Below are 14620 nucleotides of genomic sequence, written 5' to 3' on the forward strand. Positions count from 1 at the left end.
CCAGTAACACAGCTGAGAAAATCTCTGTTTATAATCTTCAGTTTGTCCAGCACATCATGCTACAAAATGTTTTAATGTAGTATGAAAAAAAATTAAAACCCTAACTTCATATCTTTCTGAATGCAGTATGCTTTTTTGTTGATTATTGTCAGCATTAAATTTTTGGAATGGTACATTTTGTAAATATGCATAGAAACTTTACTACAGTTCAAAGCAAAAATATCTGACTCAATTCCCTGTGTTTGCAGACTAACTCAAAAAATGATGGTCATCAGGTAATGCTATTGCAGGAGTAGAAAGGCTCCAGAACCATGCTGGAGTGTGTGTCCCCACTATAGCCTGAGGAGGACCCCACAGCAAAGCATCTGGATATTCCTGATAGAAACTGTGGGGTGTTGATAAGGCCACTTTAGTGCATATGCATCTCTGAAGGGACTGGAATAATGCAGAGCCAAATACTGTGTTGTGCTTGTGCATACTGCTTTTATTGTGGCTTTTCCAGGCAAAACAAAATAAAGTGATGAACAGCGCAGCAAATTGCAGATGCTGAGTGTAGCCATTAACAAGTCCTGAAATTTGATGTACAGCAGGAGCATGCCATGGAGCAAGTAGGCACGTTTGAAAGCAAGTCAGTCAGTGCTGTAGCCAGAAGCAGGAAGTAAAAGTTAAACATATGTTAAAACCGTTAATTCTGTCTAGCATTCTCCAATCAATTACGTTGTTACCTTGAGTCATTAGGCCCCAGATTGTAACTCAAAGACTGTGATGGCTGGCAGCTGTGCCCTCACCCACCTACTCGCCTCCACCTCCCTCTCCTACTGGGATAGGGAAGACACTCAGAAGGTCTTTGAATACTGCATTGATTTCATAACTTCTTCAGTATCGAGAGAGGCTCCTGCCAGCATTTCCTAGTATTGCTGATGGCAGTGGTTCTGAAGTCCTGCAGTAGAGCAAATGGTTCTGCATTGTATTGAACAGCTGCAGTCAGCAGCTGTGAGGATTTGGGAACATCAGCTGCTGTGACAAAACAGTAGAGATCTGATACAGACAGTCTTCAGTGTTTTTACCTATAAAGAGAAAAATAATGGTTATTCTGGAGATGCTAGTAATTCCGAAGACTTCAGTGATGAAATTAAATTGACATTTTTGTAATAAGGTCATGCTGAAAAATTATGTATCTGGATGGCCAGTCCAAAACAAGCTAGAAACATTTGAACAGGTTGCCCAAGGAGGCTGTGGATGCCCCATCCCTGCAGGCATTCAAAGCCAGGCTGGATGTGGCTCTGGGCAGCCTGGTCTGGTGGTTGGCGACCTTGCACAGAGCAGGGGGGTTGAAACTGGATGATCATTGTGGTGCTTTTCAACCCAGGCCATTCTGTGATTCTATGATTCCCGTGAGATGCAGGCTGATGTGATTCCGAACATGCATACTTTCTAATGCTACTTTACCCATCTCAGTATTTTCACAGAGATCTAGGTATGTGTTAGCAGAAGATGGTGCTATTGGGACAGTCATTGTATCCACAGTCTGAATTCATGATGACAATCTTTAGCAGTAGAGTATGAAACACATCATTCCAAGGTTGCTGCTTTCATTTCCAATTTCTGAAGTTCAGTAGTTAGCATACTCTTCAGGAGTAATTCAGCAGTCAACATCTTGTATGGAGCACATATGTTCTATCTTATGGTAATGAAAAGAAGGAACTTATGTGCTTGTCATTCTATGCAAGAAGTGACTGTCAGGAGTGTGTCAGTGCCTGGCCTTGCGTTTTCCACGTTGTGCAACTTTACATAAACGCTTGTGAATTAAGTTAAAAAACATCGTGCACCAGAATTTCATATAGGTTTTGTTTATGGCCATACAGTTTTCTTGCTGGAGTTATAATGCACATCTTTGGAAAAGATAATCTTATAGTAATGTGAATTTATTAGTAGTGTGTGGTGGGGAAGCAAGCCAGTGAATAAGCAACATTAAGGATGTAAGAATTTGTAATTGTAGTCTCTGTATTATGAACTAATGCTAGTAGTTTTTCTCACCTAAAATACTTTCTGAGAAAGTTCGTGGTAATTCTGAGAAGACAAGATCTGTTTTTATGCCATGCTGTGAATATAGGATACCTTTGACTTCACTGGTGGTGTTTTATCCTACAGTTCCACTGGATGGTGCTGTTGTCCTGCGGTTATAAAGCACGTATTTCTGAGCATAACGACTTGCATAGATAGGCTATAATCTCTGGAACAGCAACAAGGACAAAGAGTTCCATATGTACAAAGTACATTGCAGTATTTTTTTTTAAATATGCTTGCTTAAGGACAGAACACTCCATCCTGTGACGCTGTCCTACAGAATCTGGAGGTCTCCAATGTTGTTTCTTTATGTTCAACCAGTGAACAAAATATGTATTTTAAATGCACAAATGAATATCATGTAGTTGCAAGTTTCAAAAAATATGCCCAGTAACTGTGTGCTGGTATATACACATAAAAATCAGTGCACGTAAACATCTGGTTTCCTCTTAATCTGTGCTATTTATTTCTGATTTATGATCAATACTGAAGGTGCCTCTTTCCGTATTACTTTTTCTGCATTATTGAAATCTGAAAAGTGAAACTACTTAGAAGGGCTGCACAAAAAGCTATTGCAGATAGAGACAGTTCTACACAAGTTCCATGGGTTTGCAACGTTTTATCAGGGTTTGTACTTTGTTCAGATATTGAAATAGATAATGTACTGATAGCTGAAGAGGAAGACTTCCTGTTTTGATATTGCAAATTACAATTTCCTGAGGTGGTGAGTTTTTTTTAATAATCCAGAAAATTATTGTGGTAGATTAAAACACCATTTAATTGACTAGCTGAAGAAGAAACACTAAGGTAAAAGACTGTTTTTCTTCAGATTATTTTAATATGAATGCTTAAATTTTTGGGAAAATGCGTACTGTGTTATAAATTTGTTAGTGGAAGTAACTGGATGTCATTTGTACAGAGAGGTAACGCATTATTTTAACCCATTCAATAAAGAAATGACTCTGTCAGAAATGTTGCAACAAGTGTTAACTTGTTTTGGGCCATGTTTGGGTAAGTCACGTTTGGAGAAACTTCTGAGCTTTTCTAATGCTTTTCTAATTTTTGCTTTCCAAAGTTTGCAATAAGGATTTTTTGAAAGAAGTATGAAGACAGATTTGAGTGGTTTTGTCCATCTTGCCATACTTCATTTTACTGTGAATGAAGTTTTAACTGGTTTAGATTTTATTTTATTTTTTTTTCTTATAGCAATCAGCATCTAATCTTTTGCTACAATAGGTAATTGCCAAGTTATTATCTAGTGATGTGACTATAAATATATAGTTGCACTCTTTAGAGATGAAGAAATTAAACAAGGAATTTGGTTAAATGCTTTTTTTTAAAAGATTGGTTAAGGATGTCAGAATTTATACATATGGAAATACATTGATTTTAGGCTTACAACAGCACTGAAGTAACTAGCTTATCCTTATTGAACTAAAGTATCACAGTGGTCTTATCCCTTTTGATGAGTAAACAGGGAGGAATTTCTTTGTTCTTGGTCTGTTTGAAAATGGGGAAGAAACAGCCATTTTGAACATACATTTCAAACGTAAAGAATGTTATGCAGCAATTTTATTTTTATTCTATTTTTATTCAAATTTCTAACACTGTTTTAACCTGGAATTACGTCATGTTTTGTGAAAACACTCCAGTAGCTGATTAAGCACTCACATCTGATAAACTGTGAAGGGAATCTGTGACTGAATCTTCTCTTTAAGGGTAAACTGTTTCTTCTTAAAATTTTGCCAGTCCTTTATGAAGACTTTTTGTATGCTAACATAAAACCATTTTCATTAGAGTAGGAAATGGTATTGAAGTGTAGAACAGAGACAGTAAATTTCTGGAAGATAGATGTGTGGGACATGCTGTGGTTTTGCTATACTGCGGTACATCCATCTTCTTCTTACATCTTTTGTGTAACTTACTGGCTGGATAAGAGGCAGCTCCTACAGTGTCTGGCGTGGACCCGTGCATATGCTGATAAGAGGGAAGGGTTCTGCAGGACAGCTGACAGCTCTCTCTTCTCTGTGGGAAGACCAAACAGAAAAACATGCTGGTTTTTAGCTGTATAATCTTATAACTCTTGATAGTTGGCTTTATAAGTTTTATCTAATGTCTATTCTTACATGGTTTCTTTCACTGTTGTATAGCAGAAATTGATTCCCAAATTTAAAATAATGCTTACTTATTTTGAAGGAGGGAGAGGGCGAAGGAGAACCATATGCACAGAAACGGGGATTTTCTAAGTGTGAAAAATTATTATACTGTTCATTAGGGAATGAACGTTATAGAATGTTTATTCAATCTGGCTTTGAGACTCCTATGCTAAGGCAGACTTCTGTGTTGCATCTTACATTTTGCAATGAGAAGGTTTTGGTAATTCGGTGTTACAGCAGCGTAATGCTATGACTTGTCAGGAAAATGTGATTTTTATATCTGGGTGCCGTTGTGCTAATAACATGGTGAGGTTTTTGTTGTGTGGTTGTTGGGTTTTTGGTTGTGTTTTGTTTTTTGGTTTTTTTTAATCAAAACTCAATTGAAACATTATAGAATCATAGAATGGTCTGGGTTGAAAAGGACCACAATGATCATCCAGTTTCGGTCCCCCTGCTATGTGCAGGGCTGCCAACCACCAGACCAGGCTGCCCAGAGCCACATCCAGCCTGGCCTTGAATGCCTCCAGGGATGGGGCATCCACAGCCTCCTTGGGCAACCTGTTCCAGTGCATCACCACCCTTTTCTGTGTGCATTCTTGGGTGCGTTCACCACCCAACTTCCTCCTGTCATGTTCTTAAATGTCTGTGACCTTTAAAGAGGTATAAGCATGTTTCACTTATTGCTTGATGTTTTCAGATCTGTAGTTGTGTTCTCAACCATACTACCTCGATAAAAGACAGCTCATTTTTTGGGTTTATTTAGGTTTGGGGATTTAGGGTTTAATTTTGTCGTGATGCATCATAATCTCAGTGTTGAAAGGAATTGGAGTTCCTGCCATTCTGACAAAACATGATTATTGTTTTAGCTGGTCGATACCTTCAGTAAAGAAAAGCTGGTTATTATACCTTTTTCCGTGGGTAATTTACATTTTTTGCTGGGATGCTGGGGCTGTTTCAAGCTCTATTCGATGTGGCTGTGTAAGCTCTTGTAAGCTCTTTTAAACAGATAAAGGGTACAACCATTAATGTAGGCAAAAAAGGGTATTTATTTTGTTATTGATTATTGTCTTAATTGCTTTACGTTATAGCTATGAATAAATACATATTATTAAATGAATTTGGAATTTCTGAATCATCTTTATTAATAAGATCCTGTTTATTTTAACCACTTGAATTTTTTCTACTCTAGAAGCAAATTGAAAGCAGGCAGTATATATCTGTTGCAGTCCATAAACAACCGGTCTCTGAATTGAAGTGGAATCAGATGTGATGTATCCAGATAAATAAAATTTTACTTTTTTTGTCTGGGTCACAGCCATATCAAAATTGCTATTGCTCCTGTGCAGTTCTGGGGTAGAGCTATCTAATCAATTACAATTCCTGGTTGTCTTTTGTTGACTGTCAGGATAGCTTGCTAGAAGTTTAATCACTACTGGGTCCAAGAGTTACTGCAGTTGAACCCATGGCAGTTTTGCTAATGTTACAAGGACTTGGGTGGGAGGAAAATAATATACGCAATCAAATTATGTTGATTCTTTCTCCTATTTCCATTTTTACAGTTTGGGAAAGGTTGAGTGATTCAAAAGAGGCAACCTCAATTTTTTGGCATTTTAAGGCTGGTGCTGCATTTCTGAGGTATGCCAAGATAAAAGATGTTGTCACTGGTTGAAAAACAAGAGTATATACTATATATATATATATATCTATATAAAATATCTCACTGTGAGAATCACCAGATAATGACAGGAAGGTAGAGAGATCACAGAATGCCAATCCAGTTTCCAATGAACACTAAAGCTGTGTGAGCTAATAGATTTAAAAACCATGCCCTGTTAATTTTGTGTCTGGTTATTCTAAATTGATCATTTATCTAGATAATTATTTGTCTTCTGTTCTCAGTTTCTAAATATCTGTATAAGGTCAAGATTGTATTAGTAAACATCTTGGGCATTTGTTGCAGAGGGAATGTTTTCTCTGTATCATTTTACTTAGGTTTCCTTCAGAGATCACATTGCTGGGGTAGGAAGGGACCTCAAGAGATTGAGTCCTGTCCTATACCAAAGGATTGGCAGCTGAAGAGCCTGAACACTTGCTCATTCTATACAGTTCATTTGCTTGCAGGATTTATAGCTACGTTGTGTTTTACACTAAGCAGATTGATCCATTGATACTTCACTTGCTCGTTTTACTAGCCGGTACGTTTCTCATTGTCACTAGGCCCACTTGCTATCTGAAAATGAATTGAAATGTACTGATTAGGTATTAGTTCCTGATCCCTGGGGGTTGGACTCAGTGTTCTCTGGTGGTCCGTTTCATCCCCTACAATTGTGTGATCACTGACCTGTTTCTTTCATTCAGTTCAAGGCAGGTAGGATTCTGTTTTTATTCTTTTTTTCTAGAGATTGGCTGGTCAGTAAGCTAATAATAGTAGTTTTAGCCTTCAATTTTAATTGGTTTGGCTATAGAACACAATATAAGCTAATTTGTATCTGACCAAAGCAATTTGATTTTGACTGTAGAAGTGTTTAACAACTGTACTGAGGACATTTGGCCATTTGCTCCCCTCTGTATTCTTGAGAAGGCATGTCATGGTTTTACTAACATCGGGTATGGCAGGAGAGTTACTGGGCTTGCTAAGAGAACATTGTATTACCAAGATCTTTTAGGACTGACCTTGTGTTTGTGGAAGTGTAAACTTAAACCAGTCTAAAGGTTTCTGTATTGGTAAATGCTGCTGTCTGTAGGACTATTAGTAGCATGCTATGTATAGTTCTCAATTTTATGGCTTTATATTTTCCTGCAAAGGCAACTTACTTCATTTTATTTTTAACAGGTTGAAAAATGGAGAAAAATAGCCCTGTATTTACTTATTATTTCTGAAACCTTTTCTCAAACCGGACTTAATGCTTTGTTCTCTCTCCTACATCTTTTTAAAATGAATCATTTATATGTTATCTGAATTTTTATTGTGTAACAGGGAGGATGCAAAGCAGATTTTTGGCCAGTTGTCATTTAAGTAGAATAATTCTATATAATATATTTACATATTTCAATATAGTTTGTGCAAAAAAAAAAACCCAAACAAACAAAAAAAAACATATATAGATGTGAACAACCATTTTCCAGATTTGATACTGGACTATTCCACTATCACTTAGTACTTCTCACTCTTTTTGAAATTGTCACGGTATCAGATTTTTTAATGCAATACAGTACTTTACTTTTTTTTTTTTTTTTTTAATATATCGGAGACAGATTCTGAACTATTAGTCAGATTATACTTCTAAGGATGTAATATTCTTTAAAGTTTACTAGCAGAGGATAAAAGGATCATTGAATCATTAACATTGGAAAAGATGTCTTAAGATCATCAGTTCCCTCTCCCCAACAGGACATGGGAGGAAAAACAAGATTTAAAAGGATGTGGGTCAAGGTAAGGATGGGCAGATCACTCACCAATCACTGTCATGAACAAAATAGAGTTGGCATGAGGGAGATTAAGATAATTTATTGCCTATTAATAATAGTGTAATAATAATAGTGTACGATGGTGAGAAAGAAAATAATAGAGAACTCCTGTCTTCTGACCCTTCTGAGTTTCAGCTTCACTCCAACTCTTCTACCTCTTCCCCAGTCCTGAGCAGTGCAGGCATATGGCTCTTGTGAGGCCCTATCTGAAGTACTGTGTCCAGGTCTGGAGCCCCCAGTACAAGAAAGACAGAGAGCTGTTGGAGAGGGTCCAGAGGAGAGCCACAAAGATCACTGGAGGGCTGGAGCACCTCTCCTATGAAGACAGGCTGAGGGAGCTGGGCTTGTTCAGCCTGGAGAAAAGAAGGCTGCAGGGTGACTTCACTGCAGCCTTTCAGTACCTAAAAGGAGCCTACAAACAGGAGGGGAATCAACTCTTTGAAAGGGTTGATAACAGCAGGACAAGGGGAAATGGTTTTAAGTTGAGGGAGGGAAGATTTAGGTTGGATGTCAGAGGGAAGTTCATTACTATGAGAGTGGTGAGGTGCTGGAACAGGCTGCCCAGAGAGGTTGTGGATGCCCCATCCATCCCTGGAGGTGTTCAAGGCCGGATTGGATGGGGCCCTGGGCAGCCTGGTCTGGTATTAAATGGAGAGGTTGGTGGCTCTGCATGTAGCAGGGGGATTGGAGAATCATGATCCTTGAGGTCCCTTCCAACCCTGGCCATTCTGTGGTCAGTCTCTAACACTTTGTCTCCTACCTTCCTCCTCACACTAATCCTCTGCTCTGGATGGGTTCCCTCCATGGGATACAGTCATCTAGGAGCTGCTACAGTGTGGCCCTTATCATGGACTGCTGTTCTTCAAGATCTGCTCCAATATGGGTCCTTTCCATGGAGTGTGGCTCTTCTGGAAGATATTAGTCCAGCTTGGATATTCCATGAGGCACAGTTCCTGCCAGAAAACCTGCTCTGCTGTGAGCTGGAGTTTCTGCTAGAAGCCTGCACTGCAGTGGGGTCTTCTACTGGCTTCAGTGTGTATGTCTACTGTGATGTGATCTTCTGTGGCCTGCAGTGGGACAGCCTGCACCTCCACAGGCCTCTCAGGAGAAAGGGCTGCAGGGGAATCTCAGCTCTGGTGCCTGGAGCACATCACGCTCACCTTCTGCACTGACACTGCAGAGCTGCTTCTCTCATTTCTTACTCCTCTCTCCCAGCTATTGCACAGTGGGCTTTCTGTTTGTTTTTATCCTTTAAATATGTTGTTGCATGGGTGGAATCTCCCTCAGGACTCTGCTTGACAGGTCCCTGGATAATATAAGGCCCTGTTTTCAACAGAAGGTTGGACCAGATGGTTTCTAGAGGTCCTTTCCAATCTGAAATTTCCTATGATTCTGTGAATCTCTTTTCCTTTGATACTCAAACAAATATGGAGAAACAGACTAAGCAGTTGTAGTACTGCTAGTGGGTTCTTGAGCCACAAGGCCTGTGATCTGATCCATTCCTCAGAGCAAAATTATTGCACTATATTAAAAAGGAAACTGGAGGGGAGGGCAGTTCAGTAGAAAACAGTGCCTGAGTTTTTCATTGGGGGGAGGTGCCAGCTTACCATGTAAATTTGAACATGACTGTCCAGCATCTTAACAGAGAAGTGTAGTTGCACAGCTGAAGAAAGGGCCAAAAAGGAATGAGGACTGGAAAGGCAGTGTAAATGGGTATGGTATACATCTTAGGTACTGAATAGTTTAGTATAATGTGCATACACCATGTTGAGTGATACAGTTTGTGAGGCAAAACAGCTTTGACAATGCAGGAAACCTCTAGATTCTGAAAGTGTTGTCTGCTGGTGTTAACAACCATGTGTTGTTGAGAGCAGGAGGAGGGAGTTCTTGAATTTTTCATAATTTGAATGATCTGAAGAAGATGCTGGCCTTTCCTTAAATACTTGCAAAAAGGAAGAGGAGAAATTAAAGAGTTTGGAGTGTTTTTTAGTACAGTCATCTGATCATTGAAAAAAAAAGTCCATTTAAACTCAGCAAATTAAAGACCTTTCTCCAAATTGAAGTATTGTTTAGTTTATTCATTGTTTCAGGGAAGTTGGAGCATCTCGCAGATGTGTGCCTTGGTCATCCGCCATCCTTGATGTTGTGGTTGCTTTTCTTTCTTTTTTTCTCCTGAAAAGAATGTTATTTCTGTCCTGACATGGATCATTCCTTTAGCTAACTACAGCAACTGCCATCATAATTTCTATGTTGAGAAGTTTTTTCACTGCAGTCTATAAAGAAAATTGAAGGCATCTCTAAAATATCAATGCCATGATATATGTACAGTATGTCAGGTTCCATTTTGCAGTATGATCTGGAAAGGAAATGGTCAGGAAACCTGGGTCTTTCCTTTAGTGTGACTCCAAATATTGCTGCAGCCAATATCTGTTTTTATATAGTGTTTATGTACGTGTAGAAGACAACCACTTTATTAAAGAGGTTTAATAATCATTGCACACTGGGCTTGCCCATCTAACCCATGCATCAGCTGATTGTTTATGAGGATTGTGTTGGGGTTTGTATCAAAGGTCTGACGTAAGTTCAGGAAGACGAATTCCACTGCTCTCATCGTTCTAATCATGTTCTTGTAGAAGCTTATCTAGTTGATCAAGCATAACTTCCCCCTGATAAATCCATGCTCATTGATGACTACTGCTGATGATTTTCTTCCTATTCCTGTGCCTGGTAATTGGTTTACAGGATGAGCTGTTTCTGTCAGCTGTTCCCAGGGTCAGAGGTGAGGCTGATTGGCCTGCAGTTCCCCAAGCCCTCTTTCTTGTCCATTTGAAGATGGGAGCAATGTTTGCTTTTCTCCACTTTCAGATACATCTCCCAGTTGCTACAATCCCTATGGAATAATTGAGAGTGGCCTTGCAGTGAGGGAGGTGAGATTAGTTTGCATTAAACACGACTAGTATTTTCCCCTTAACAAGAATATTGCATAAGATACAAAAAAATACTGTCTCAGTATGTGGAATTTTCTCTATCCAGATTTTGGTTATCCCAACTAAAGAAAATAGATTGCTTTGTGCCATTGTCTACTTAGCCAGCTGTAAGCCCTGTGGGACAAATTGCATGGTATACTGATTAATCAAACAGGTTGTGGGTGGTTAGTGAAGTGTGTAATGATGTCCATAGCTTCCAGTGCATTGTAGGAATGCCACTGACCAATATAACCACACAATCTGTAGTGTCTCTTGCAAAATACATTAGGACTACAGGGAAAAAGTGGTGTAGTTCCTGAAAAGCTGTGACAGCAGCACACAGCTGTGCTCATTTTTGTGGAGGCTAAAATTTAATCCAACAATTTAAGGCTTCTTTTTCTTTTGTCTGTATGATAAATTTGAGGGTCTGTATTTCTGCATGTGCATTAAAGTGTTTGTTTCATATCCCACTGTCTGACAACAGAAGGCAGAATAGCCTCATGAGTTCTGACAAGCAGCATGCTGTTTTGTAAAATGTTTTATAAAATGTTACTAGATCAAGCAGTCAAATACTAAAGATTGTATATGCTACTCTTTATAGCTGGATATAATTTTTTAATGCGTATATAATCTCCACTGGTCAAATGCTGTCTGAAAATACGGAATGTATTTGACTCTCATATCAGATTTTGTTATGTAATAATTCTGCCATAGGAATGATTTTTTTTTATACTGTGTTCTGAACTGTCAGCAGCATCTGCTCACTGCTTTGAAGCTATGTAAATTCCAATTGCAGAGCAGCGGGTGTTCATATTTCTTTTCTTATGAGTGAGCTTTTCTTCAGAGCAGTAAAATAATTCATGTGCTTACCTTTGCTGCTCTATTAAAATTCCTGTAAATATTTGTTTCCAATCCATAGGGAGTAGCTCAATTCCAAATTTCTTTCGTATCATGAAACGACAGTTTACTGAGACAGAGTGGCATGTAATCAAGTCTATGAATAATGAGTGGATGCAGCTGGATATGTTTCATCGACATTGGGTAATACATTTATTTTCTATTTAAAGACTACAATAGTAGTAAATTGTTTAGCATGTTTTGTTATTCTTTAAATTATGAGAAAACCATATACTTTCATCGTTCAAGAACATATAGAGATTATCTATTTGATGTTGGACTATCTGCAAGAACCATAATATAGTTGATATTTCTAGAGGGATTTATAACTAGTTTTAAACATGTACTGAGAACAAGCTAAATGATTCATATCTAGATGTTCATTTTTACACAGTGAGAAAAGTAAGAACAATGATGGTAACTTTTTTCTCTTGATAACTGTGCCAGTCTACTGTCATATTAACAGGTATAAGTCCTTAATTTATTTGACCTACAATGTCTGCTTATAAATAATGTTTATAGAGAAGGTAAATTGAAACAACCAGTATGAACAGTGAATATTCTGATAATGGTGCTCTGTCTTTTAGGCCCTAAAAGAAAGCTTCTTAAAGGCTATTGGAGTTGGGATTGGTTTTAACTTGCAAAGAATTGAATTTAATGTGTCCCCATTGCAAATGGAAATAGGGAAGGTGTATAAAGAGACCCAGATGCTGTTGGATGGAGAAAAAGAGGAAGAGTGGACTTTTGAGGTATGAAATCTTCAAACTATTTTTTTTAATTGCATTGCACTCTTTTTATTAATTGTAACTTCACACCTTTATTCTATATAACTGCACTGAACAGATACAGATTAAAATGTAGGATATAAATCTCTGGCGTGTAAAAACGTTTTTGTTGATCACAAAATCCTCCTACAGAGTACATCCATTAGAATGGCTTTTTATTTTTTCTGTTCGTTTAGTATTGTTCTGGCACTCAAGGATATTCATCCCTGGCCATGCAGGAAGTTCAGTGAAGTGTATTCAGACCCCTCTTGTGAAAAGTGTAAAAAAAAAAAAAATTTGAAATTCTTCCAAACCAGGATATTCTGTGATCAGTTGGCTGAGAATGAGACTGGTGATAAGTAATGCCATTAGTTAGCATTTATGTTAAACGCTTGACATGTGTGTTCATCTTTTTGGTTGTGTTTTTGTTGTTGTTTGGTTGTTTTGTTTTTTTTTTTCCCTTCACCTGCTTGAATGAACAAGAAGCACTGTGTTACGTAGATTTGAATTTTAGAGGTACTCACTGGTTGCTGTGTGTTGGAATGGGCAGATATTACAAGCAATTGCCTTTACTAAATTGGAACATCCTTTTGGAGCTCAGTCTTCTGAGTGTTGAATTTTGTCTTTGTTAACATGTTTGGGCTTTTTTTTACTTGTTTTTTTTTTTGTTGTTGTTGTTTTTTTTTGTTTTTTTTTCCCTCCTTGAAAATTATTGAGACTTAACAGTGAAACATCTATGGGAGTGGCCAGTGGCCATCTAATGTGTTTTGAAGGACAGGGAGAGAAAGAGCTCACAATATTTAATTAGCTAAAAAAAAAATCAAGGGTGCTCCAAAAACACTTTCAATCTATCACTGAAAGGAAAAATGGAGGGGACAATGTGACTTTAAGGTTGTCTAGAAAGGGATTTTTGTTCCTGTTTGTCCCAGTCTCCATCTTCTGTTAGATTGTGCAGCATGTTGGTGGCTGGCTGGAATTCAAAGATTATATACTTTGCACTTCTATTGAGAAAATATTCCATTTGAGTAATCAGCCTGCAGTGTGTGTGAAACATTACATTTTGCAAGTATCTGCATTGTTGGACATGACTGCTGTGGTAGAGCTTGTGTGAATGACCAGTATGTGGTGTATGCTCGCTTTACATAGCATACGCAGTGCATGTATGGTGTGCATATAGTGAATAAAAAAATAAAATATGGCATAAGTTAACTTGTACCAGTAACGTTTAACCTGTTCAGGGTTCATTCCTTTCAGCATCTGTAGTCGCATTTGGGTTTCTGCTATTTTAAAATCCACCTACACTCAATCAATTCTCATACTAATATTGCCATGGTCTCTAGGATTTGAGCATGTCATGAAATCCTATGGTGGGAATTACAGTCTGGCAAGAAATATCTTAGGAAGGATTGTGGCACATCTTGCAGCATGACTGTTTTCTGTGTTAATGCTAACTGTACCATTGGCACAGAAGCATTTATCTCTTTTGATGAACATCTGAAGCTCCAAATTTTGATCATGCTGGTGGTTGATTGAATAAAATAGCTCGGAGGTGATGATATAGATAGCTGCCTGTAGTACTTACATGTTTTATAATTTTACTTTTTTCTTTATAACTCAGTGATACTGCTAGAAGCTTAATTTAATTTTTGTCTGAGAAATACCTCCGCTTCCATGCTTGCCCACTGCTTCCCAAGAGCACGGCCTTCTAACTATGCAGATTATATTATCTCAAAGACAAAATTTATTATCAGGTTTCATTTAAAATATTAGTTCTGCTGGGTATAATTTCATTTAAAAATCTACATTAATTAAAAGGAGAAAAAAAAAAAAAGTTTTTCAGTTGTCTGTCTCCAGACTAAAATTAAGAACCTCTGTAGTTTTAAAAGAATCTTGTGAGAAGACAAAATGTTGTCCCCATTTTCTTACTTACAGAATTCTCAGCTTTGTTTGATCATTTGGCCTTGAGCCAAACTCTTGGAATAACTTTGGTAACTGCAGGCAGTAATTTTGAGAAATCTGGGGGAGTCATCACTGAGAATTACCTTTAAGACTCCTGTTATTGATACAGAGTTTTCCTTGTGTTCTCTTTTGTGCTGACTTTACCTGAGAGGACTTTTTCTGTCAGATAGAAAGTTCAGTTTTACTTCACAGGTCTGTATGGTAGGAGATGGTCAAAGAGAGAGCAAGGCTCCAGTTATCTCATAGTTTGGATTCTCTTCCTTTGAGTTTTAAAGAGAATCTAGCTTACCAACCGTACCTATCTCTCACCTACCAACAGTAGGAGATAGTTTTTTTGCTTTTT

General features: G+C 37.9%; 1 protein-coding gene across 3 annotated transcripts in view; it reads left to right on the forward strand.

The window, feature by feature from the left end:
* Nucleotides 1-14620, forward strand: part of AASDHPPT (aminoadipate-semialdehyde dehydrogenase-phosphopantetheinyl transferase) — a 35415-nt gene that overhangs the window by 1974 nt on the left and 18821 nt on the right. For all 3 annotated transcript variants that reach the window (XM_052671262.1, XM_052671261.1, XM_052671263.1), the window contains exons 3-4: nucleotides 11577-11698; nucleotides 12142-12303. In XM_052671262.1, coding sequence (XP_052527222.1) covers nucleotides 11577-11698; nucleotides 12142-12303 — 284 coding nt within the window. The remainder of the gene's footprint in view (nucleotides 1-11576; nucleotides 11699-12141; nucleotides 12304-14620) is intronic.

This window comes from Tympanuchus pallidicinctus, unplaced genomic scaffold, assembly GCF_026119805.1.
Source record: "Tympanuchus pallidicinctus isolate F22 unplaced genomic scaffold, pur_lepc_1.0 scaffold11, whole genome shotgun sequence".
Classification (NCBI taxonomy): Eukaryota; Metazoa; Chordata; class Aves; order Galliformes; family Phasianidae; genus Tympanuchus; species Tympanuchus pallidicinctus.